The 23,045-nt window shown below is 51.7% G+C and overlaps 2 protein-coding genes across 7 annotated transcripts in view; one reads left to right on the forward strand and one right to left on the reverse strand.

Annotated features, from left to right (window-relative positions):
- Nucleotides 1-12,270, forward strand: part of FAT2 (FAT atypical cadherin 2) — a 98,293-nt gene extending 86,023 nt beyond the window's left edge. The window contains exons 21-24 of the mRNA XM_029051017.2: nucleotides 1,686-2,127; nucleotides 3,297-3,450; nucleotides 7,196-7,695; nucleotides 10,423-12,270. Of these exons, the coding sequence (XP_028906850.1) occupies nucleotides 1,686-2,127; nucleotides 3,297-3,450; nucleotides 7,196-7,695; nucleotides 10,423-10,967 (1,641 nt within the window). The 3' untranslated portion in view covers nucleotides 10,968-12,270. The remainder of the gene's footprint in view (nucleotides 1-1,685; nucleotides 2,128-3,296; nucleotides 3,451-7,195; nucleotides 7,696-10,422) is intronic.
- Nucleotides 12,271-13,997: 1,727 nt separating this feature from the next.
- The window catches only part of LOC100077857 (proton-coupled amino acid transporter 1-like), a 45,670-nt gene continuing 36,622 nt past the window's right edge, over nucleotides 13,998-23,045 (reverse strand). For all 6 annotated transcript variants that reach the window (XM_029050765.1, XM_029050766.2, XM_029050764.2 and 3 more), the window contains one exon: nucleotides 13,998-18,546. In XM_029050765.1, the coding sequence (XP_028906598.1) occupies nucleotides 18,275-18,546 (272 nt within the window). In that variant the 3' untranslated portion in view covers nucleotides 13,998-18,274. The remainder of the gene's footprint in view (nucleotides 18,547-23,045) is intronic.

Below are 23,045 nucleotides of genomic sequence, written 5' to 3' on the forward strand. Positions count from 1 at the left end.
ATAGACACATTCCATGCCCACAGTGAGCTTGCAGTCTAGAGGGGGAGACTGACATAGATATAAACAAATAAATTACGGTTATGTATATAAGTGTTGTGGGGATGAAGGGGGGGTGGTTAAAAGGTGCAAATCCAAGGGTGAGGGTGGCCCAGAAGGGAGTGGGAGAAGAGGAAATGACCGCTTCGTCGGGGACTTGGTATGTGGGGGGGATGCCTCCTAACTTGAAAGGAAGGGTACATTTACCCAAAAAGCTAGGGAGGAGATGAGCGGGTATCTGGTTCTCTGTTCTTGGCTGTGGTCACAGGGTGACTCTCTACCTGGCCAGTTTCCCCTTCCCCTGAGGAAACTGTGGGGCGGGGATGGGATTGAGTGGAGAGTTCAGGCCGATCGAATCTCTCCAAAACTAGCAGGCAGGTCCCGGGGAAACTTGGGAAACAAGGGAGTGGTCAAAGGATTTTTAGGGTGCTTCCTCTTTCCTTCAGTGAAGAGCAAGAAGGAACATTTCGCCAAGTAAGGAGGGCTTCCCCCAGCCCAGAACCCTGCCAGCAGCAAAATTAGAGGCTCCTGATGGCCCCCCCTGTCCCCAGCTCATCCAGAATCACCACACCTTCTGCCCTGTCCAGCTTCCAGATTCGACAGATTCTTTGATGCATCTTTCAGCTCCCTGTCTTCACGCACGTGGCCCGGAGACTACTCGGGGCTCGGTGAGACCTTGGACCCCCAGGGCTGACTCAGCATCAACCCTTCTCCCTACTTCCTGTCGTCTTTTGACTTCTGCTTTCAAGCTCCAGTCTAGGGTCTTGTCTTTCCTCTCCTCTTCAGCGTGAGCCACAGAGCAGAGAATGCAGTTCCCTCTGCTCCCACTGCAGGCCGTCTGCTGGCGGCCCTGAGCTGCCCACGGGACAATCAGGAAGGAAGTCAGACCCGGGGTTAATGAGGAGGAGCGGTCAGTGATCTGATTGTGCTGCTGCCAGGACCTGGCAGGGATGCCACTGGGTCAGGTTTCCCTGTACACACAGTCACCTGGGTGGGGTAACCCCCCCGCCCAGTGCCCCGGCTTCTGAATTACGGCCAGAGGCACACAGTCCGCTTGTCCTCCCTCTTGCCTCAGTGCAGGCCTGCCACCTGTTGTTTTCTGCTTGGGCCCCTCCCCTTGCTGACCCAGGACAGGACAGTGGTGCCTCCCACCCCATTCAATCAATCAGCGGTATTTACTGAGCACTTATTTGCAGAGCACTGTACCAAGCACTTGAACAGAATTAAGCAGGCGTGTTTCCTACCCATAACAAGCTTGCAGTCTAGAGGGAGAGATGGACATTAATATGAATAAATAATTTATAATATTTAAATTAAGGATAGTCTTTCTTCCCTACCTCCCACCAAACCCCCTAGATTCCAGGACACCCAGGTCAGGAATTAGATGGACTCTTTTCAGGGGATCCTTTCCACCATTCCCTCGTTGGACTGGAAGGTCCTAATGGACAGGGAATGTGTCTCTTGTCCTCTCCCAAGCACACTAGCAGAGTGCATCATGCCCAGTAGATGCTCATATATATCGTCAGACTACTATGAGACAGTTTAGTGTTGACCAGGCAGGGGTGGGGAAGGGAATTGAAGGCATTAACAGACCATAGAGCCACCTGACTGGATGTGGAACCAACACCCTTTCTCGGTTTGCCTTTCAGCTGAGTGATGGAGCGCCTCATCTTCAGTACCACTGCCCAGGGGGTTTCCGTGGGAATCTATCCTCCGGGCACCTTGTGAGCGACCAAGAATGGCACTCGGTCCTGGTGGAAGTGACGAGGACATCCGTCCGCCTGCTGGTCAACGGCTCGGGCAACGCCTCGCTCCCCCTGCCGGAGCCCTGCGGGGCCCCGTTCCGCGAAGGGCTTCTGTGCCTAGGAGGCGTCGTCCACCTCCACCGGCCCCGGCTGGTCTCCCGGGCCTTCCGGGGCTGCCTGGACGCCCTCAGAGTTAATGGAGAAGAAGTGGGGCTCCTGCCTGGGCAGAGGAAGGCGGGGACCATCCTGGAGGAGGAGTCCATCAAGCAGTGCTGCAGCCATGAGAGCGACTGCAGCCAGAACCCCTGCCTCAATGATGGCCTGTGCTTGGAGACGCCCATTGCTGGTAAGGGAGCTTGGTCACTTCACACCATGCCCACCATCAAGGGGGAGAACAAACCCTAGCGGATAGCAGATAAGATTGCCGAAACACTGGAGGCAGGGGAACTGAGTCAGTCAATTGTGTTTATTGAGCACTTACTGTGTGCAGAGCACTGTACTAAGTGCTCGGAATCATATAAGAATAGAACAGAGGCATTCCTTGCCACAGTGATCTTACAGTCTAGGAGGTCAGTAATGATGTAAAGAAGCTGGATGCCCTAGGCAAATAATAGTAGTGATTATTGTGGGGTTTTTATGGTATTTATTAATCGCTTACTGTGTGCCAATCTCTTTGTTAAGCACTGGGGTAGATACAAGTTAATCAGGTTGGAGAACAGACCATGTCACCCATGGGACTCACGCAGTCTTTAGCCCCATTTTACAGAGGCGGTAACTAAGGCACAGAGAAGTTACATGACTTGACCGAAGTCACACAGCAAGCGACTGCTAGGGGCGGTATTAGAATCCGGGCCTCTGACTCCCAGGCCTGTGCTCTTTCCACTGGCCATTCATTTATCAAGGGAACCTGAACTATACTGCAAAATAGAGTTAATATTGCATGAAGCAGCTTGGCCTCATAAAACAAGCATGGGCCCGGGAGTCAAAGGGCCTGGGTTCTAATATCTGCTCCTCCACTTACCTTCTGTGTGACCTTGGGCAAATCACTTAACCTTTCCATACTTCAGTTCCTTCATCTGCAAAATGGTGTTTCAATACCTCTTCTCCCTCCTTCTGAGACTCTGAGCCCCATGTGGGACCTGATTATCTTGTACCCGCTCAGGTACTTAGTATAGTGCTTGTAATGTAGGAGGCACTTTAGAAATATTATTGTAATTATTATGATGTCCAGGAGCAGGGCTCCAGTCCTAAAAGCCACTCCCAATCCTCTGTTCCCAGAATGAATGGGGCTGGCCTGAAGGTCAAGGGTCTTGGGGACCCTGAGGGTGGTTTTTCTGTCTGACTCCCAAGTGAGACCAGCGTAGTCAAGAGAATATGTTCAGTTACAGAGTTCTGTTCTTCAGTAGTTCTCAGCCCAGGACCCCTCTGGGCTTTCCTTGCTCCTGAGGGTGGGCTCAGTGTGAGAGTACTGACATGATGGCCACTAAACCCTGCTCTCTTTCTCTCTATGTCCAGGCTATACTTGCGTCTGTCCCAAGCCATTCTCTGGGGAGCACTGTCAGCTGGGTGAGGGACCCTGTACCTCCAAACCCTGCTTGCATGGGGGCACCTGCTTCCCTACTCCCCGGGGCTACACCTGCACCTGTCTGCGTCCCTACACCGGAGAGAGGTAAGTGCATCTCGACCCCTTAGCGGTCTGCTGAACTCTTCTTGGGCCTCCTGGCCAGGAATCCAAGGGTTCAGAAAAGAATCCCATCACACCCTCCATATGTCATTTCCTCCTAGTTGTCTCTCCTGAGCACCCCCAGAAACTGCAGGAGTACGGAGTGAGATGTGATCACATAATTACCGTCATTAACCTAGAGAGAACTCAGGAAAATGCCCCGTTCCCTTGGGCTGGTCTATCTGTGTTCTTTTGGGCAGCAGGTGGAAGGTGACCCTCTAGGGAGTTCGCCAGTTCTTCCTACACGTTCAGGCCCTCCCCAGTTCCTCCATTGGCCTGGCATTCTGGAAGTTTGCCTGTCTTTCCTTAAGGAAACCATCCACCCTCGTCCACCAAGCTGGATGTACCTTAGCAACAGTTAGGCTTTCTGAGTGACCTCATGGAGCCCTAACTTTAAACTAAGCCGCCTTTGATGGCAACTTTGGGGAGTTGCGCTAACTTCCTCCGGTGACCCCAAGGCCCAGGCAGTGACTCATTGGTGCTGGGCTTGCTGGGATTTGGCCCTGTCTCTTCTGGGGAGTCCTAAAATTGCCCAGGCAATCAATCAGTCATATTGATTGACTTCTGCTTAGTCTACCAAAGCTCCAGCAGCACTACTGGCATTGGTAAGAGTGGCCCTGAGGCCACCACACAGTAAGTCATTGTTCTTTGGAAACTTCACCCTGCATCCTGAAAAGCAGTGTCGCCTAGTGGATAGAGCATACGGGCCTGGGAGTCAAAAGGATCTGGGTTCTAATCCCAGATCCACCACTTGTCTGCTGTGTGATATTGGAGAAATCGCTTCATTTCTTTGTGCCTCAGTTACCTCAGTGTAAAATAGGATTAACAGTGTGAGCCCTATGTGTGACGGGGAATGTGTCCAACCCGATTACTTTGTATCTACCCCAGCTGTTAGTACTGTGCCTGGCACAGTGTAAGCATTTAACAAATATTATAGTCATTATCATTATCCCTCCTTGAGCCCCAGCCCCCTCTCATAGCAAACGGAACCTCCATCTCAGGCCGTTTGGGGGCCCCAGGGTGAGAGCTGGGTTGAAATACCTAGACCCTCATTGGCGCTGGGGATGAGACAGTTAATGCATTTGGAATTTTTTATAACCAGGGGCTGTAGGCAGCCGGTTGGGTGCAGATTTCCAGAGCTTCTCCCCCTCCTTAAGGGGCCCTCTGTCTCTCTTCACTCTCACACTGCGGAGTTGTCAATTGGCGGCTCACCGTCAGGCCTCCTGCCTGCAGGCGGCTCAGGCAAGCCCAGGCAGCAGCAGCCCGTTCTGGCTGAGGGGAGTTGAGGCTGAGCGCTCTGAGCCAACAAGCCTGCTTTCAGCAGCTCTCACAAGGCACCCCGCTCAGGGGAGAGGGAGGGAGGGAGAAGGAGGGACCTTGCCTGGTGGTTGTTTGCAGAACCAAGGCCGCGGACCCTGACGGAGCCTCCCCCGAGAAACCCACCTGGAGCAGCGGCTGTGGCGCTGCTGCATTGGGTAGGCCTCTGGGGCGTGGAGGGCCAAGGAGGGGGCCACTTACAACCAAGCCTAGGGCCTCCTGGCATCTGAAGCTCAGTTCCATGACCAGCAGATGGTAATCTCCTTGTACCGCCCTGACCTTCAGCCCAACCACCAAATTGCAGTTCAGTGGGGCCGGAATAAAATGAAGGAGGATCCAGTTTTCTCAGACAGGACCCAGCAAAAGAAGGAGAGGAGCGATCTGCTCTGCTCCTGTAGTCCCTGGACAGCCAGGAACGGAGGGACCGGGTGATAACCTAAGCAAAATCCACCACCTCCTCTATGTAGTAATAATAATGTTGGTACTTGTTAAGGGCTTACTATGTGCAGAGCACTGTTCTAAGCGCTGGGGGAGGTACAGGATAATCAGGTTGTCCCACATGAGGCTCATAGTCTTCATCCCCATTTTACAGATGAGGTAACTGAGGCACAGAGAAGTTAAGTGACTTGCCCACGGTCACACAACTGACACGTGACAGAGCTGGGAATCGAACCCATGACCTCTGACTCCCAAGCCCGGGCTCTTTCCACTGAGCCACGCTGCTTAATAATTATGGTTCTTGTTAAGGGCTTATTAGGTACCAAGCACTGTTCTAAACTCTGGGGTAAATACAGTTTAATCTGATTAGGCATAGTCCCTGTCCCCCATGGGGCTCACACTCTTATCCCCATTTTACAGATGAGGTAACTGCGGCACAGAGAAGTTGAGTACCTTGCTCAGGGTCACACAGCAGACGAGGGGTGGAGGCGGGATTAGAACCCAGGTCCTTCTGACTGTCAAGCCCATGCTCTATCCACTAAGCCACTCTTCTTCTTAACTGTTCTGCAAGGGAAATCGATTAGCATTTTTGCTTTACAAGTATTTGCATAGACTATTAGCTTGTTATGGGCAGAGAATGTGTCTATTCATTCAGTAATATTTACTGAGCGCTTACTATGTGCAGAGCAGTGTACTAAGCTCTTAGTACGTACCATATGGTAAGCGCTTAATAAATGCCATCATTATTATTATTATTATTATTACCTTGTATCTACCCCAGTGACAAGCACTGTTCTAAGTGCCGGGGAGATACAAGGTGATCAGGTTGTCCCACGTAGGGCTCATACTCTTAATCCCCATTGTACAGATGAGGTAAGTGAGGCACAGAGAAGTTAAGTGACTTGCCCAAAGTCACACAGCTGGCAAGTGGCGGAGCCGGGATTAGAACCCATGATCTCTGACACCCAAGCCTGTGCTCTTTACACTGTAATAATAATAATAATGTTGGTATTTATTAAGCCTTACTATGTGCAGAGCACTGTTCTAAGCGCTGGGGTAGACACAGGGGAATCAGGTTGTCCCACGTGGGGCTCACAGTCTTCATCCCCATTTTACAGATGAGAGAACTGAGGCACAGAGAAGTGAAGGGACTTGCCCACAGTCACACAGCTGACAAGTGGCAGAGCCGGGATTCGAACCCATGACCTCTGAGTCCAAAGCCCATGCTCTTTCCACTGAGCCACGCTGCTGTAATTCAGCCATTTGTGTTTGAGTACTTACTGTGCACAAAGCACTGTACTGAGCGCTCGGAAAGTACAATTCAGCAACAAATAGAGACAATCCTTGCCCAACAACAGGTTCACAGTCTAGAAAAGGGGAGACAGACATCAAAACAAACAAACAGGTATCAATAGCATCAATATAAATAAATATAATTATAGGTATAAAAACATCATTAATAAAATAGAATAATAACACAAGTGCTATGGGGGTAGGGTGTGGGGGTGGAGCAGAGGGAATGAGTCAGGGCGGTGGGGAGGGGAGGAGGAGCAGAGGAAAAGTGGAGTGGAGTGGACACAGCCCCTGTCCTACAAGGGCCTCACAGTCTTAATCCCCATTTTACAGTTGAGGTAACTGAGGCCCAGAGCACTGACGTGACTTGCCCAAGATCACGTAGCAGACAGATGGCAGAGCCAGAATTAGAATTCAGGACCTTCCGACTCCCGGGCCCATGTTCTATCCACGAGGCCTCACTGCTTCTCTCCACTTGGTGTACAGCCGGGGGTGGGCGTGGATGGTTCCCTCTTCTGCAGTTGACTCTGTGGCAGTAGGGGAGGAGGAGCCCCGAGAATTACCGGATCAGCGGTTCCTGGGCCGTTGGAAACCATTCTCCCTCTCCCCTCAATCTCTGAACCCAACCTCCTTCTCCTGGCAGGTGCGAGGCAGCGGTCAAGGAGTGCCAGGGGGAGTCGTGCCTCATCATCCCCCAGATCGAAGCGGCCCACTGGGGGGGCATGGGGCAGCAGGAGGTCGGCGTCATCGTGGGCGGGGTGCTGGGCGTCGTGCTCCTGGTGGGCATCTTCGTGGCCGTCCGCTGGCGCTGCCGCCCCTCCGAGACCCACAAGCCGGTGGCCAAGGAGGACCCAGACCTCATCTCCAAGAGCATGGGGGTGGACACGCGGGCCCTGCCCCCCATCGAGCTCAACATCCTGGGGGGCGGCGGCGGCGGGGGCTCCTCCAACGACCTGGACGGGCCCGAGCCCCGCAAGGGCCCCGCCCTCACGCCGGAGTTCGTCACCTTCGGCCCCGCCCACGGCCCCAAACACCGCAGCATGGCCGTCTGCAGCGTGGCCCCCAACCTGCCCCCGCCCGCCCCGCCGTCCACCTCCGACAACGAGTCCGTCGTCAAGAGCGCCTGGGCCGCCGAGGAGATGGGTCAGTCTCCGTCCCCGGGAGGCGGATGTGGGACGCGTGATGGGCTAGGGGGTGGGTAGAGGGGCACCCCTGCTTCTCCTGCCCCTTCGGGCCAGGGGAGAGAACCGCTCTGCCTTCCTACCCGGGCAAGCCGGCTGGTTCCGGTTCTGCACACGGTAAGCGCTCGATGAATGCCACCGATGGCAGTGATTCTAACCGGAGAATGGGCTCACCGGTCCATCATATTTATTGAGCGCTTACTGTGTAGAAAGCACTGTATTAAGTGCTGGAGATAGTACAGTGTAACAATGCCACAGGCACATTCCCTGCTAGAGAGGCCAGCTCTTCTCTCATCTCCTAGGAGGGCAGAATAAGAGGTAACAGACTTCGAGAGCCAGGGTGTTGAAGCACAACTGGCCTCCTGGACCCAGGGCAGCGATTTCCCCAGAAGTGCCTCTGGGCACCTGGAGTGAGGGGTCCTTCTACACCCTCCTGACCAGGGGAGCCCCCCACCAGAGCGCTCCTCTGGGCTACTAGCCCCTGCTGGACCTAGCCCCTCAGTAGATCTTTCCCACTCAAGAACTCAAAGCTCTTTAACTTCTATTTCATTTGCCTGCATGAAGCCTATTGGCTTTAAAGCACTCATTTAAAGCCTTGACCCTTCCTACCTCAGCTCGCTACTCTCCTACTATAACCCAGCCCACACACTTCACTCCTCTAATGCCAACCTCCTCGCTGTACCTCAATCTCGTCTATCTCGCCACCGACCTCTCACCCGCGTCCCGCGTCTGGCCCAGAACGTCCTCCCTCCTCATAGCTGGCAGTAATGACTATCCCGTTTCAAAACCTTATTGAAGGCACATCTCCAAGACACCTTCCCTAACCAAGCCCTCCTTTCCTCCTCTTCCACTCCCTCCTGCGTCACCCTGATTTGCTCCCTTTATTCATCTCCTATCCCAGTCCCCCAGCACCTATGTGCATACCTGTAATTTATTTATATAAATGTCTGTCTCCCCCTCTAGACTATAAGCTTATTGTGGGCAGGCAATGTGTCTGTTATATTGTACTACCCCAAGTGCTTAGTACAGTGCTCTGCACACAGTAAGCGCTCCATAAATACAACCGACTGCATACCAGCCTCGTGAGGGAGGAGTAGCAGTGATATTTATCAAGCGCCCCCTTGTGCAATGCACCGTAGCAAGCTCTCAAAGTGCAACACAAAATGGGGGAGATAGAAATAAAAATATTTACAAATAGAGCAGTCAAGAAAAATAAGTAAAAGAATAAGTAAAGAAGTAAAATATCAGCACATACAAAATGGCTGAGGATAGGTATAAATTAACTCACAAATGCTGATGGGATTAAATGGTTTAGGAGACTATGAATTCAGCAGGAAAGGCTTGCTTGTTGCAGGAGGTGGGATTACAGAAGGGTTTTGGTGCAGGGAGAGCTGTGGTCTGTCAGATTTGGGGAGGGGAGGTGTACTGAGCATGAGGGGTGGAGCTTGAGCGAGAAGCTGAGGTACAGAGAAGCAGCGTGGCTCAGTGGAAAGAGCCCGGGCTTGGGAGTCAGAGGTCATGGGTTTGAATTCCGGCTCTGCCACTTGCAGCTGTGTGACTGTAGGCAAGTCACTTAACTTCTCTGTGCCTCAGTTACCTCATCTGTAAAATGGGGATTAACTGCGAGCCTCACGTGGGACAACCTGATTACCCTGTACCTACTCCAGCGCTTAGAACAGTGCTCTGCACAAAGTAAGTGCTTAACGAATACCAATAACAAAAAAAAAAGATTAAAGATTGGCTTGGAAGAAACAGAGAGACTGAGCTGGGGAGTCACGGGTGAAGAGAGCAGACAGGTGGGTGGGCACTGATGGGGTGCCTAACAGCTGTATGTGAGGAGATTCTGTTTGGTGCAGAGCAAGGACGGGGCAGGGTTTGTGGTTCCCCCATTATAGATGGAGAAACAGTTTCTGTGGCGTTTGGGGATTTACTCAAGATCTCCTAACAGATGAGTTGTGGTGCTGAGACTTAGAATCTTAAACCTCAAACCCCCAGGCTTGAGGTGTAGGGGGCCACCCTGCCGTCCCAAAGGGCGGACAGGATCAGAGCAGGACTAGATGAGGCCAGAGAAAGCAATAGGAGGGCCAGTAGGTAGTATGGCCTAGAGGTGAGAGTCCTCACTTCTGTGTCAGGACCTCAGGAATAGTAATAATGTTGGTATTTGTTAAGCGCTTACTATGTGCAGAGCACTGTTCTAAGCGCTGGGGTAGATACAGGGTAATCAGGTCGTCCCACGTGAGGCTCACCGTCTTAATGCCCATTTTACAGATGAGGTAACTGAGGCCCAGAGAAGTTAATAATAATAATAATATTGTTGGTATTTGTTAAGCACTTACTATGTGCCAAGCACTGTTCTAAGCACTGGGGTAGTTACAAGGTAATCAGGTTGTCCCACGTAGGGCTCACAGTTTTCATCCCCATTTTACAGATGAGGTAACTGAGGCCCAGAGAAGTTAAGTGACTTCCCCACAGTCACACAGCCGACAAGTGGCAGAGTGGGGATGCAAACCCATGACCTCTGACTCCCAAGCCTGTGCTCTTTCCCCTGAGCCACATTGCTTCTGAGCCACATCCTCTCTCTGTGCCCATCTGCCCATCTGCATCCACCTTTGCACCTCCCACCACCAGCCCCCACCATCACCCACAGTGCCCTTCTGCTCCTGTAACACCATCCTCTCTTCCCTTGCAGTGTACCCTGCCGAGACCACATACTGGCCGCCCCGGTACCACCCAGCGGAGCTGCAGGAGTACCCCCGCTACGAGCTCATCCAGGGGCCCCTGCCGCCCTCCCCTCACCGCCGCCCGCCTCCCCCCATCGACTCTGAGCCCGCCGGCCTCTATGGCGGCTTCCCCTTCCCGCTGGACCAGAGCAACAAGCGGGCCCCCATCCCGCCCCGCTACAGCAACCAGAATCTGGAGGACTTCCTGCCGCCACCCCCGCCCCCTCGCCCGCCCAGCCCCCGGGACCGGCCGCCCGTCCCCTGCCAGAACGAGTACACGGCCATCAGCTATTACCCGTCCCAGTTCCTGCAGGGCGAGGGACCCCTCTACCCAACCGATCTGGGCTACAAGCGGGTCAGCGTGAGGCTCAGCGTGGCTCAGCCTTCCTACGCCGACGGCCAAGTGGGGCCCCCACCGCCCGGGGGTCGGGGCCAGCCAGGAGCCCCGCGCCACTACGAGGGCTCGGACATGGTGGAGAGCGACTATGGGAGTTGCGAAGAGGTGATGTTCTAGCCGACGCTAGGAGAGGACCCCGGCCCCACCGGCTGCCCCCTTGCCAGGAACTCTGGCAGGAAGCGGTAGAGAGCGAGACTGCCGCTCCCAGCCCATGAGAGTCCTGGGGGTTTGGCTGCCCAAGAGGACCCAGCCGAGGCATAGGGGAGATGCCACAAAACCACCCTGCCCCCTGCCTCCTTCTCCTGAGCAGCCAGCTCTCCCAGCCCAGCTCCTGGGTCCCCCTGCAAGGGGAGGGGGTGGGTTGGGGTGCCCTCCTGGGGACTGGAGATTCAGTACTAGGTGCCCGGGCAAGGGAAAGCACTGAAGAGCCAGGGACCGGCTCCAGAAAACTCCCACTACAGCTGGGAGACACTGAGCCTGAGGGAAAACCTACTGGCCTTGGGGCCAAGCCTCACACCCTGGAGTGCCTGGCCATGAGGAGCAAGAGTCTCACACACCGGGTCAAATCCAACACCCTGTTGTCAGCCATGGGCTGACGCCTGCTCTGGGCCAACTGGCCCCATGGTCGCACGGTCACCCAGCTGGCTGTCCAGATTGAGGTTGCCCTTCCCACTCCTCACCGCCCCTCATGCAAGAGCATCCCTAAAGGAGCCCCCTCTGATCAAGGGAACATAATTCTGTTATCTAAACCACTCCCTGGCTCCTCCCCTTCCTGGACTCCAGGCCAAACCCAGGACCTGGGGGCAGACGGCAGAGGGGAAGCAAGGAGGGGGACATGAAAGCTCCCTCCCCGGCAGCGAGCAGCTGAGCACACCCGTCCTCGGGTCCTGAGTGAGCCTGGCAGTAGGTCCCAACCTTCCGTTCCCCTTCCCTGATCGCACCGGCTCCCTGATGCTGGGTTGTGCTGGTACAGACGTGTCCCCTTAATCCCACCCCTCCCAGGGCAGGCACATAGGGACCTGCCGGCCCTCCACACTTCCGCCTCAAAGCTTAGAAACCAGAATGTTACATGTTTGGTTACCTGAATGTTATGTGCTTGGTTACCTGAATCCCATGCGTGCATGCGAGTGTGTGCATGCACCACGTCCGTTAGAATGCCCACCCCGTTTGGAGAAGCTGATGATAGCCAGGGCAGAATGTTCAGCCACGATCCCCACAGCCTGGCCATCAGTCCCACTTCCAGGGTCCGCTGTCTTTTCGTATAAACTCCATCCCCGGGGCAGATGAGAACACGATCTCTGCCAAAGTAGCGCCGTGATGGTTGCTGGGAGAGAGAAAGAGGCTGTCTGCTCCCTATGTTTCCGCCTGGCCAATCATGTTGGGTTGTACCTGGACTGCAGTAAAAGCCTACTTTACTTTCTAGAAGGGCCTGGGTCTTCTTAAGTAGCTCAGCCTGCATGCTTGGGGGGGTCAGGTGGGAAAAGGGGAGGCGGAGAAGAACAGGACTACAGCCAGAGTAGCCTCTACACAGTTGCCCCGGTGAACACTGTCTTGAAGACACCAGGAACCCAGAAGCAGGATGGGCGTCCCTTGCTTTGGGCCATTGCCCAATCCCAGGAGTCTCCCAGGACGCCCTATGTCCTGTTCCCCTCAGACTTGGTCCCTGAAGTCAGGTCACATTCATTAAACACCTGCCCACAGAGGAGACCTTTCCCCCCGCTTACCTACAGTCTGCCGGGCAGCCGCTGGCTCTTCCATGTGGATCAGAGTTGGGGAACCCCCATGAGGTTCCAGACCCTCTCATCCCTCATCACAATGGGAAACTCACCCTCCAGTATCAGAGGTCCACACCAAAAAAAAAAAAAAAGGCTTTAACTCAGAAGTACCCAGCTGCATGATCCAGGCCAGAGAAAACACACAAACAAGCAGAATTTCATGTCCAGGCACCAGCCCTGGGGAGCTAGGAAGATTGAAGTGATTCAAACTTGGGTTAATCTTTCAAAACCAGAAGGTATTGTGCCTCTCTTCCCGAGGGCTTCACCGCCTTCTCCCCGACACCTCCCCATAGCTTCCTCTCAGCCGGTCCTGGCAAAGCTAAACCACTAGATGGATCCACCCCACCCCAGTGTGTCCCTCCAGTAGTTGCAATATCAATCAGTGGTATTTATTTAAACATTTACTGTGCAAAGAGCACTGTACTAAGCATTTGGGAGATGACAATATAAACAATAATATTTATTAAGCACTGTACGAAGTGCTGGGAAAGAGTCCACGGATGCTCCCTATACTGTAAGCTCTCTCGGGAAGGGACCATGATTACTAACTCCGTTATACTCTACCAAATGCTTAGTACAGTGCTCTACACACAGTAAGCGCTCGATAAACACGACTGATTGATAGTGCAGCATGGCCTACAGATAAGAGCACGGATCTGGGAATAAAAGGACCTGGGTTATCCAGGCTACACCACGTACCTGTCGGGTGGCCTTGGTCGAGTCACCTAACTTCTCGGTGCTTCGGTTCTCTCATCTACAAAATGAGGATTCGCTATCCGTGCTCCCTTCTTCTTAGAATGTGAGCCTCCTGTGGGTCTTGATTATCTTGTACCTACCCCAGTGTAGTAAGCACTTAAAGATCCTATTATTATTATTGAAGAGCACAGAACCACCAGGCTGAACGCCCTCCTTAAGAGAGATGTGGGGCACCAGAGGTTGGCTTACCCAGTTTAAGATGCCTTAGGTAACCTTCATATTTCTTCTGTCAGGGGAATGGAAAAGAACACACAGCCACACCCTCTCGGTGAAATCAGTCTCCCCAGGGGATGGAATTACTGCCTAATCCCTCAGATTTCGGAGGCTCCTGGAGTGGGGATTATTTTACAGGCTTACTCTGCTGAGAGAATCACGTTTTCTGCCCAAGTGCCCTAAATGCCATAGGATATAAAAGAGGATCCAAGTGGTTAGGAGGGATGGCAGATTCCAACACCAACTTGACCTGGACTCTTTGCAACTATCCGAAAGTCCAGGTGAGCCCCACCTACTGAAAGAAAGTGTCCAAAACCTACACTGGAATCGTTAACACGGACTGTGGAAACTGAGTATCTGAGCCACACCAGAACATGCAGATTAAGACACAAGCAGAAGTCTCTCAAAATAAAAAATATACCTCATTTATTGAAAAGAAAAACAAAGACACGATCCAGGTGCGTAATCGATCTGAGACCTTCCACAAGCTTTTGCAGGTACAGTGTCTCATCGCACCCTGTGTGGTCACAATATAAATACAGAGAGGCATAGACAAGTACGGAATTGACGGCTTCTGTATACACAAAGCTTGGTGGATACTGAGATCTGTCACTCGGCAGGATATTAATGGGTTTGAGAGTAACTACTTGACCTCAATCACTTGCTCTCATTATCTAAGGGGCTCCAAAGGACCGCACTGGCAATGAAACGTACATGCTTGATTTATCGTTTGGTTCACTGAAACTCAATCAGGGTAACCATTGCCCCCTTTGGCTCTCAAGGTCTTTTATCGTGATATCTTTTTTTAACCAAGAATTTGAAATGGAAGCCATGTGGTCCCATCCCACCCCTGGGCTCGCTCTGGTCTGTGGGACTCTCCGGTCCAGAGACGCTGTTCGAACCCAAGGTGATGGAGAACCACAGAAGCCAATGATGGGGGATGGGTTACCCGCAAGTCCTTAAACCACCTATGAAGAATGAAGAATTCAGGAAGGCTGTCTGTTTCATAGCCACACCAAACTGCTTTTTACCCCTTCGGGTTTATGGTAACCTACACCTCAGTTCACACCCATAAAAGTCCTTAGGCCTTCTTAGCTCATCTCAATCCCCAGTTTCTGAACACACTGGGCCTTCCCTTCTCCCCAGGCCTGCAGGGGACCAGATTCGGACAATGGTAGTGATCCCTGTTCCCCACATTACCCATTAAGAGTGTTCTCCTAGAAGTCAAGTAGGAATCACAGCTGTAAATCACTGAGTCATTTCACTGTGACACAAAGGGAACTTGATGAGTGTGAATTTGTAGTGTTAAAAGGTAAAGACACAACTACTCTCATCCGACAGTGGGGGCGGAGGAAGGGAAGGAAAGGGCGCACAGGAAAGAAGACGAGACCGCTTCCCTAGTGCATTCAACTTCACCCCCTGAGATGGTGGATAATAATGAGGTGTTTCCAGAAGGGAAGCTGAAAGGGCTTCCACAGTGCATTCAAATGTTACCACTGAGATGGTGGATAATTATGAGGTGTTTCCAGACTGGAAGCTGTAAGAGTGTGGAAGAGGGGCCAAAAGGAAGAGGGATTCAGTGTTAAGAAATATCCTATGCTAGACGTGAAGTCAGGTTTCAGAACAGTTAAGCTACAAGTTCTGCCCTGGAAAAAGTGCATCTTCACTCAACACTTCTGTGCAGGGTCTGTGCGTGTGAAGCAGGGCTTTCATGCCCAGCAGGCTCTAGCTGGACACTAATAAATAAAAATAAAATTATAATAATGCCATTCGAGCATGGATAAATCACCAAGGCACCAGCTCTGATTTGAGATTAATCAGAGAGAGCAAGAAACCAGGGACCTCCAGAGAATCCTTTCCCTTCACCCCAAGTGCAAGGTTTGGCAATTTCAGTTGAGAATAGGGAGCCCTGCTCTACTCCAGCAGCTGGTAGTGAGAACTGCCCAGGGACTACCTGCTAAACACCACATAAGCCAAAAATGGATGACCTGCTGGAGTTGAGAAGAGCAACGGGGCCTGGTCCAGAAGCCAGTTCTCAGAAAAGGCAAGACAGCTGCATGTGGGCTGGTACCTGCTACTACCTGTTGGCTGGCGGAGGGGAAGAGTCACCCACCACTTTCCTTTCACTCCTTGGCTCTGGGTGAGCCTCCTGCCACCAGTCAAGCCAAGCCCTTAGTGCCAGCTCACAAAGAGGGTCTCACTGGAAGCAGCAAATGAATTAGGAGCGCCTAAGCAGCAGCAACCGCAGCAGAAACCCCCAAGCTTCTTCAAACCCAACAAACTTCACAAGGAAAATTCTACAGCGACTCTACAAAGAGCAGGAATCGATTTTGCCTTGGGGTAAGGCACTCCAAGCCCGAGTGCTCACGATGGTGGCCAGCACCACCTGGTAACAAGGAAAGGTCAGGCCTCCAGTTCTCAGCTGGTTTGCCCCCCAGGGCCAGGCTTGAACCCCTGGCAGCCCTAGATGAGTCACAGCTGCCTGGGCAGCACAAAGCGTATCTGCCCACAGGCATGAAGAGAGGACTCTGCTCTGTGTTTCTAGATATGCTCCCAGTGGGGACTGGAGCAAGGCTGCTGGCTAGATAAGCAACTCCACCCCTCCCCTACTCCCTCCCCTGAAAGGTTCAGAGCCCAGAATCCCTGCTGGACTGTTCGTGTCTTTGAAACCTCTTCCCTCAATGTCATTCCACAGAAACACCAAGGTCTGAATAGAACAATCCAAGCATCAGCTTGCATTACCTTTTCATTCTTGGCCAAAACCCACATGTGTCTCTGCAGCCCCTCGGCTCCAGGCCCCATCGGACCAGCCGGCTGGCCACTCTAAGCGAGTAGACTAGGACCTCCCCTCCGTATAGGGAATTCTTTGATGGCTTGCAGTGGGGAAGAGGAAGGGCCTATGAAATGGGAAAACCAAAAAAGCAAGTACATTACATCTCTCTCCAGGCACAGTGGGGCAATGGCTTTAAGACCCGTTCCCTCTGTGGCCACAGCTTAAACAGAACTGCCTTGGCCCAAGGCCAGTGCCACTTGAAGCCATAACCTGGGCAGCTTCTAGGGATGGAGGGGTCATAGCCCCGGGTGCCAGGCCGCGAGCCTGATCCCGCCGTTCGTACGGCAAGCCTCTGGGGCAACCCGAGTCCTCCACCCCTGCTACTTGGAAGGGGTGGCTCCCGAACATCTCCAAAACATGGCTCAAGCAGGGCTGATGCTGGCTCCGCTGGCCCAGCGCGCAGGGGAGGCGAACACAGCAGCACCAACACCTCCTCCCACGGCACAACTCACCCCATTCTCTTCCCTCTGGCCATGGGATTACAGCAGGTGGGACCCCCGCTGGGAGGCCACAGCAAAAATGAAGCAATACAGAAAGAGCTGCAATTCCTTGCCGAAACTACTTTCTGGTGAGCCTGGGGTAATGGGGCAGCTACATCAGTGAGAAGGTAGATGGCGGTGAGGCTGAGGGAGAGTCAGGGCAGTTCGGTAACCCCCAAAAGGGAGTGATCAAGAGGAGAGGGAAGAGAGAGAAGGAAGGCAAGGTAGAGTCCATCTTCTCTCAGTCTCATTAGTTAGGACTGTCAAAGTTTCAATTCAGGCGGCTCTGATCTGCAGTACTAAGGGTCCTACTTCTCGTGTAAGTCTTTTTTGAATCTGCAATACACAATCACCAGAAAGTAGCTGCCACAAGCAACATCAGACCTGGCGGGGTTAACCCCCAGTCCTAATCAAATGCTCTTTCTGCTATTACCTGGTCAGAAATGGCCCTTGGCTTCTCCTTATCCAGGGGCAAGGACTTCTGCCCGGGAAAAATGGAGGGAGGGAACAAAGAAGGACAGATGAGGGGAAGAGACATAACCCACCCCAGAGCTGGCTGCCCTCCAATGAACGATGCCTACCTTCCCCTCTCACTTTATACCAGGCACCACTGAGATCTGGGGCTGATGAGAACAAAACAGAAAACCACCCCCAAACCCGGACACTCTTCCAAAACCTCCTCCTTCCTCTGATCTAGACCGCCCTCCCCACAGCCCGACCAACTACCTCATCACAGGGTTGTTCCCAACCCCACACCAACTGCATTTGGAGTTCACAGGACTGAATGGGTTTTTTTTCCTTTTTTCAGAAGGAGATGGGTGGCATTTTCTGGGCTCCCTTTCAACTGAGCCTCCTAGTATTAATCCTGAGCAAGGGTTTCTTCTCCGTGTCCTCTCCAACCAAGGATCCCAGTACCTTCTCAGGGGGAGAAATCTACTATTCCAGCTCAGGATCACTTCAGTAACACATTCCAAGTGCTAACAAACGCTCAGGTCCCCACAGGTACCAACAGAGAGGGATTTTCAAGGTTGGAGGTAGAGTCAGGCTGGGAAACCCAATGGATAGCTTGCTCAAACCTCATGACAGTTCACCCTGGATCACCTTAACAAGCCACTGAGGATGAAGAAAAGCTCCCAAAAGGAAAAAAGAGGGGCAGAAATCAGAAAATGTCTCGTCTCTCGGAGGAAAAAGTCACCCTTGTTGCCCCTAGGCAGAGTTGGGGTGAAGGCCTGGGTTGGGGGGCACCGGGGAGAATCCCTCAGATACAGATGTTGGAAATTCATGAGTGAGCTGTGCTGTAACACTGACACCAATAGCCACAGAATGGGGAGAAAGCGGGCAGGGGGTGGGGGTGGTTAAAAGAGATCACTATACAAAGGCACTAGTGGAATTGGTGAGGGTAGAGGGAGCACTTGGTTGGATCAGCTCGTAGAGGGCTTGGTAAGTCCCCACCACAAACCCGACAAAGCCCAGAACGCTGATCAGGACATCCTTGAGGATGGTGGCTGGGCTAATGCCCTCCGAGTAGTAGGTGGTGATCTCCAGGAGCGGCGGGATGATAAGAGCCAGGGCACTGCTGCTCACAGAGCCCACCAGCGCGATGACCAGGTCCAGCCGGGGGATGAGGATGGCCAAGACACCTGCGGGAAAGAAAAGGCCTATCTGTTCAAGACTGCCGTGGCCGGGATATACATCCCCTTGCCGGGCACATGATACTCTGCCCCTAAATGAGGTGGACCTAGAAGACGCCTCTGGGTCTGTCAGTCTTGTTTCCGGAGAAGTGGCATAGCCTAGTGGAAAGAGCATGGGCTCGGAAGTCAGGGGACTTGGGTTCTAATCCCGGTTCTACCACTTGCCTACTGTTTGGACAAATCGCCAGCTCTCTGTGGCTCAGTTTCTTCATCTGTAAGACAGGGATTAAATAGTTGTTCTCCCTCCTCCTTAGGCTGAGAGCCCCAGACTGTGTCTAACCTGATTAACACATACCTACCCCAGTGCATAGCACCGTGCTTGACGCATACTAAGAGCTTAGCAAATACCACAGTTATTCCAGAAGAAGGAAGTCAGGGGAAGAGAACAGATAAACAACCTTTTTCCCCACCTGCTCATTCTTTTGTCCTACACCTCAGCCCGCTCAGTTGAGAGGAAGAGAAAGTGGTTTTAGAAGAGCGGGGAGACACGTGCATAACAAAGATTTTAAAAAATGGTCTGGGTAGCAAAGTGAGGTGTAACCTGGGGCAGGGAGAGACAGGAAGGAGGCAAGTCAGTGAGGAGGCAGGAAATAAGAGCTGTAACCAGTGTGGTAGTGGTGGGGATGGAGAGGAAGGGGCAGAGTCTAGAAATATTAAGATGGAACCGACAAGATTTGGTGACTGACTGAAAATGCAGCTGAGAGAGGATAGTCAAGGATGATGCCAAGATTGCAGACTTGTGAGATGGGGAAGATGATTGTGTCAACAGTTGATGGCAAAGTTCAGTGGAAGAGAGCTTGAGGTGTCAGTGAAGCATTCAAGGAGAGAAATCCTGGAGGCAGGAGGAAATGTGGGACTGTACAGGAGGCGAGTTCAGGGCTAGTGAGGTAGATATGAGAGTCAACTACATAGGAGTTGTAGTCAGGTGAGTGGATGAGTTCCCCAAGGCGGTGAATGTAAATTGAAAAGAGAAGGGGACCCGGAGCAGACCTCTGAGACTACTCACGGTTAGGGATTGAGGGATAGAGGAAGAGGCAGTGAAAAACTGAGGACATAAGGGGAAAACCAGGCAACGAGAACTAGAAAAGCCAAGGTTAGTTAGTGTTTCCAGTAAAAGGAAGGGGTACCCACAGTCAAAGCTACGAAATCCAAGAGGATTAGGACGGGGGTAGTGTCCATTGGATTTGGTGAGAAGGATCAGGCTTGAGGGAGTCAACATGGCAGAGACCATAAAGTAGAGGATCAGGAAGGGAAGTGTGAAAGCAGCAGGTGTATACAACCTGTTCAGAGAGTTTGGATGGGAATGGGGGGAGGGATATGGGGCAACAGCTGGATGGTGCAATGATGGTCAAAATGTTCTGTGGTTTTGGGGGCTTTTTTAGATAGGGGAAATGTTGCCATAAAGGCAGAAAGGAAGGAACCAAAAGAGTGAACAGTTGAAGATGGTGAGCAGGGGGGAAGAAGAGAAGAGGCAAGTGTTTTTAGAGTAAAGAAGGGATGGGATTGGAAGCACAAGTGAAGAGAGTAGATTAGACTGTCAGCTCTAGACTGTAAATTAGTTATGGGCAGGCAACGTGTCTGCTAATTCTGTTGTACTGTACTCTCCCAAGAGCTTATTACAGTGCTCTGCAAATAGTAAGCGCTCAATAAATGCCAGTGATCAACTGATTATAAAAGCAAGAGGGGAGAGATCCTCTTGAGAGAGAAAAAGATAGAAGAGGGTGTGGGAGGGAGCTGGGGAGCTTGTGCCTGATGATTTCAATTTTTACCACCAGAGGAGTTGGCAAGATCACTGGGAGGATGTTGGGGGCACTTGGGGAGTTTCAGTAGAAAGTGACCCATCAAAACAAAAGATACAGGGAGAGGAGGACTTCCTGTTAGCCACGTTCACCGAAGGAAAAGTTCGTTCCCTGGGCCGGGCTGAAAGGCTGTTGTGGTTTCTCAGACTTACCGTCTCCCAAAGTCGGGAGTAGATTGGGCTTATTGCCAAAGTTATTTGATAGCCATAAGATCCCCGGTCATCTACTGTGTTGTGATGTACTCTCCCAAGTGCCTAGAACAGAGCTCTACACTTAGTAAGTGGTCAATAAAATATGACTACTGATTCTAGAGTGGATGAGGGTTTGTGGGCTTAGGGTGTTTCTTGTTTCAAAAGTTAATTATTCAAGCTAACCAACCCTGATCTTCGACATTGACTAGAACTTAGAATTTCTGAAGGAGTTTGGTTTTAGACTGTGAGCACCCTTAAGGGATAGGTACTGTGTCTAATTTCCACCTGTGAATTCCCACATGAGAGGCACATGAGAAGTAGCGTGGCCAGCAAAGGCCTGGGAGTCAGAGGACCTGGGTTCTAATCCCAGCGCCACCTCATACCTGATCTGTGACCTGGGGCAAGTCATTTAACTTCTCTGTGTCTCAGTTCTCTCATCGGCAAAATGGGGATCCAATACCTGTTCTCCCTCCTGCTTAGACTGTGAGCCCCATGGGGGACCTGATTAGCTTGTATCTATCCCAGCACTTAGTACAGTGCGTGGCACATAGTAAGCGTTTAACAAATACCACGATTATTTTTTTTAATTCTCTCCCAGCACTTCGTACAGTGCTCACCACACAATAAGCTCTTAATACTATTATTACTACTTAAAATATTATTTAGGAGAAGTACACTTTCCAAGGCAGTCCCTTCCACCACCGGGTTTCTGAGTAGTAGTAGTAATAATAATAATAATAATAACAACAACGAGAAGTAGCATGGCCTACTGGAAAGAGCACGGGCTTGGGAGACAGAGGATGTTTCCCACTTCTAGACTATGAGCCCGTTGTTGGGTAGGGATTGTCTCATCTATTGCCAAACTGTACTTTCCAAGCGCTTAGTACAGTGCTCTGCACACAGTAAGCACTCAATAAATACGACTGAAAGAATGCATGTGAGTTCTAATCCTGGCTCTGCCGCATGTCTGCTATGTGACCTTGGGCAAGTCACTTAACTAGGAAAACAGTGTGGCTCAGTCAAAAAAGCACGGGCTTGGGAGTCAGAGCGCGTGGGTTCTAATCCCGGCTCTGCCACTTGTCTGCTGTGTGACCTTGGGTAAGTCATTTGGGGAAGCAGCGTGGTTCAGTGGAAAGAGCCTGGGCTTCGGAGTCAGAGGTCATGAGTTCGACTCCCGGCTCTGCCACTTGTCTGCTGTGTGACCTTGGGTAAGTCATTTGGGGAAGCAGCGTGGTTCAGTGGAAAGAGCCTGGGCTTCGGAGTCAGAGGTCATGAGTTCGACTCCCGGCTCTGCCACTTGTCGGCTGTGTGATTGTGGGCAAGTCACTTAACTAATCTGTGCCTCAGTTACCTCATCTGTAAAATGGGAATTAACTGTGAGCCTCACGTGGGACGACCTGATTACCCTGTATTTCCCCCAGCGCTTAGAACAGTGCTCTGCACATAGTAAGCGCTTAACAAACACCAACATTATTATTTAGCTTCTCTGTGCCTCAATTACTTCATCTGCAAAATGGAGGATAAGACTGTGAGCCCCACGTTGGACAACCTGATTACCTTATATCTATCCTAGTTCGTAGAACAGTGCTTGGAGCATAGTAAGTGCTTAACAAATACCATAATTATTATGATGATGATGATGATTATTCTCTGGACCTCAGCTACCTCATCTGTAAAATGGGGATTAAGGCTATGAGCCTCATGTGGGACAGGGACTGAGTCCAACCTGATTACCGTATATCTAACCCAGGGTTTAGAACATTGCTTAGCGCATAGCAAGCTCTTAAATACCACTATTAATATTATTATTTATTAAGCCCTTACTGTGTGCAGAGAGCCCCATCTCTCGACCTCAAGGCTCTACTGTGGGAGTTCAATGCACGCTGTGCCTTTAAGCGGGGAGATGATCCACTTTAAGCTCAAGAGGAAGAAACTAGGAGTGGAAAGAGGGGAGAAATCTTGCAGTAATAAACCGGCTGCAAGGAAACCTCAAAACTTTGATCGAAGTTGAAAACAAAACAAGCCAATGCTTCAAGCCCATGTGCTAAGGAGCCATTTGAGCTACAAGAATAGAGGGTGGAGAGCAGAGAGGAAGACTGGGGAGAAACCCTGCCCAGACAGAAAGGCTTCAGGGAAGTTTCCCAGCCAATAGCCCTAACTGGGATCATGGTAAAAGCTCAAACAAAAGGCAGAGAGGGAGGATGCTTAGAGAGCAGGATAGAGAGTCTCTAAAACAAAATACCCCTTGCTTTCCTTTATGGAAGGCAGGATACTACAGAGCTTTGTCTCAGATCAGAGGAGACCAATTAAGTGGGCTCGATGATCAAAAGGGAAAAACAAAAAGCTTGTGGATATCGTGTCAGAGAGGGGTGGAGGGAGAAACTGGCAAACGGTGAGAAGTCCGGAGGAGGGAGGGTCTACGGCAGGGTGAGGGGCATAGAAAAAGATGCGGCTGCAG

Source organism: Ornithorhynchus anatinus, chromosome X1, assembly GCF_004115215.2.
Source record: "Ornithorhynchus anatinus isolate Pmale09 chromosome X1, mOrnAna1.pri.v4, whole genome shotgun sequence".
NCBI lineage: Eukaryota > Metazoa > Chordata > Mammalia > Monotremata > Ornithorhynchidae > Ornithorhynchus > Ornithorhynchus anatinus.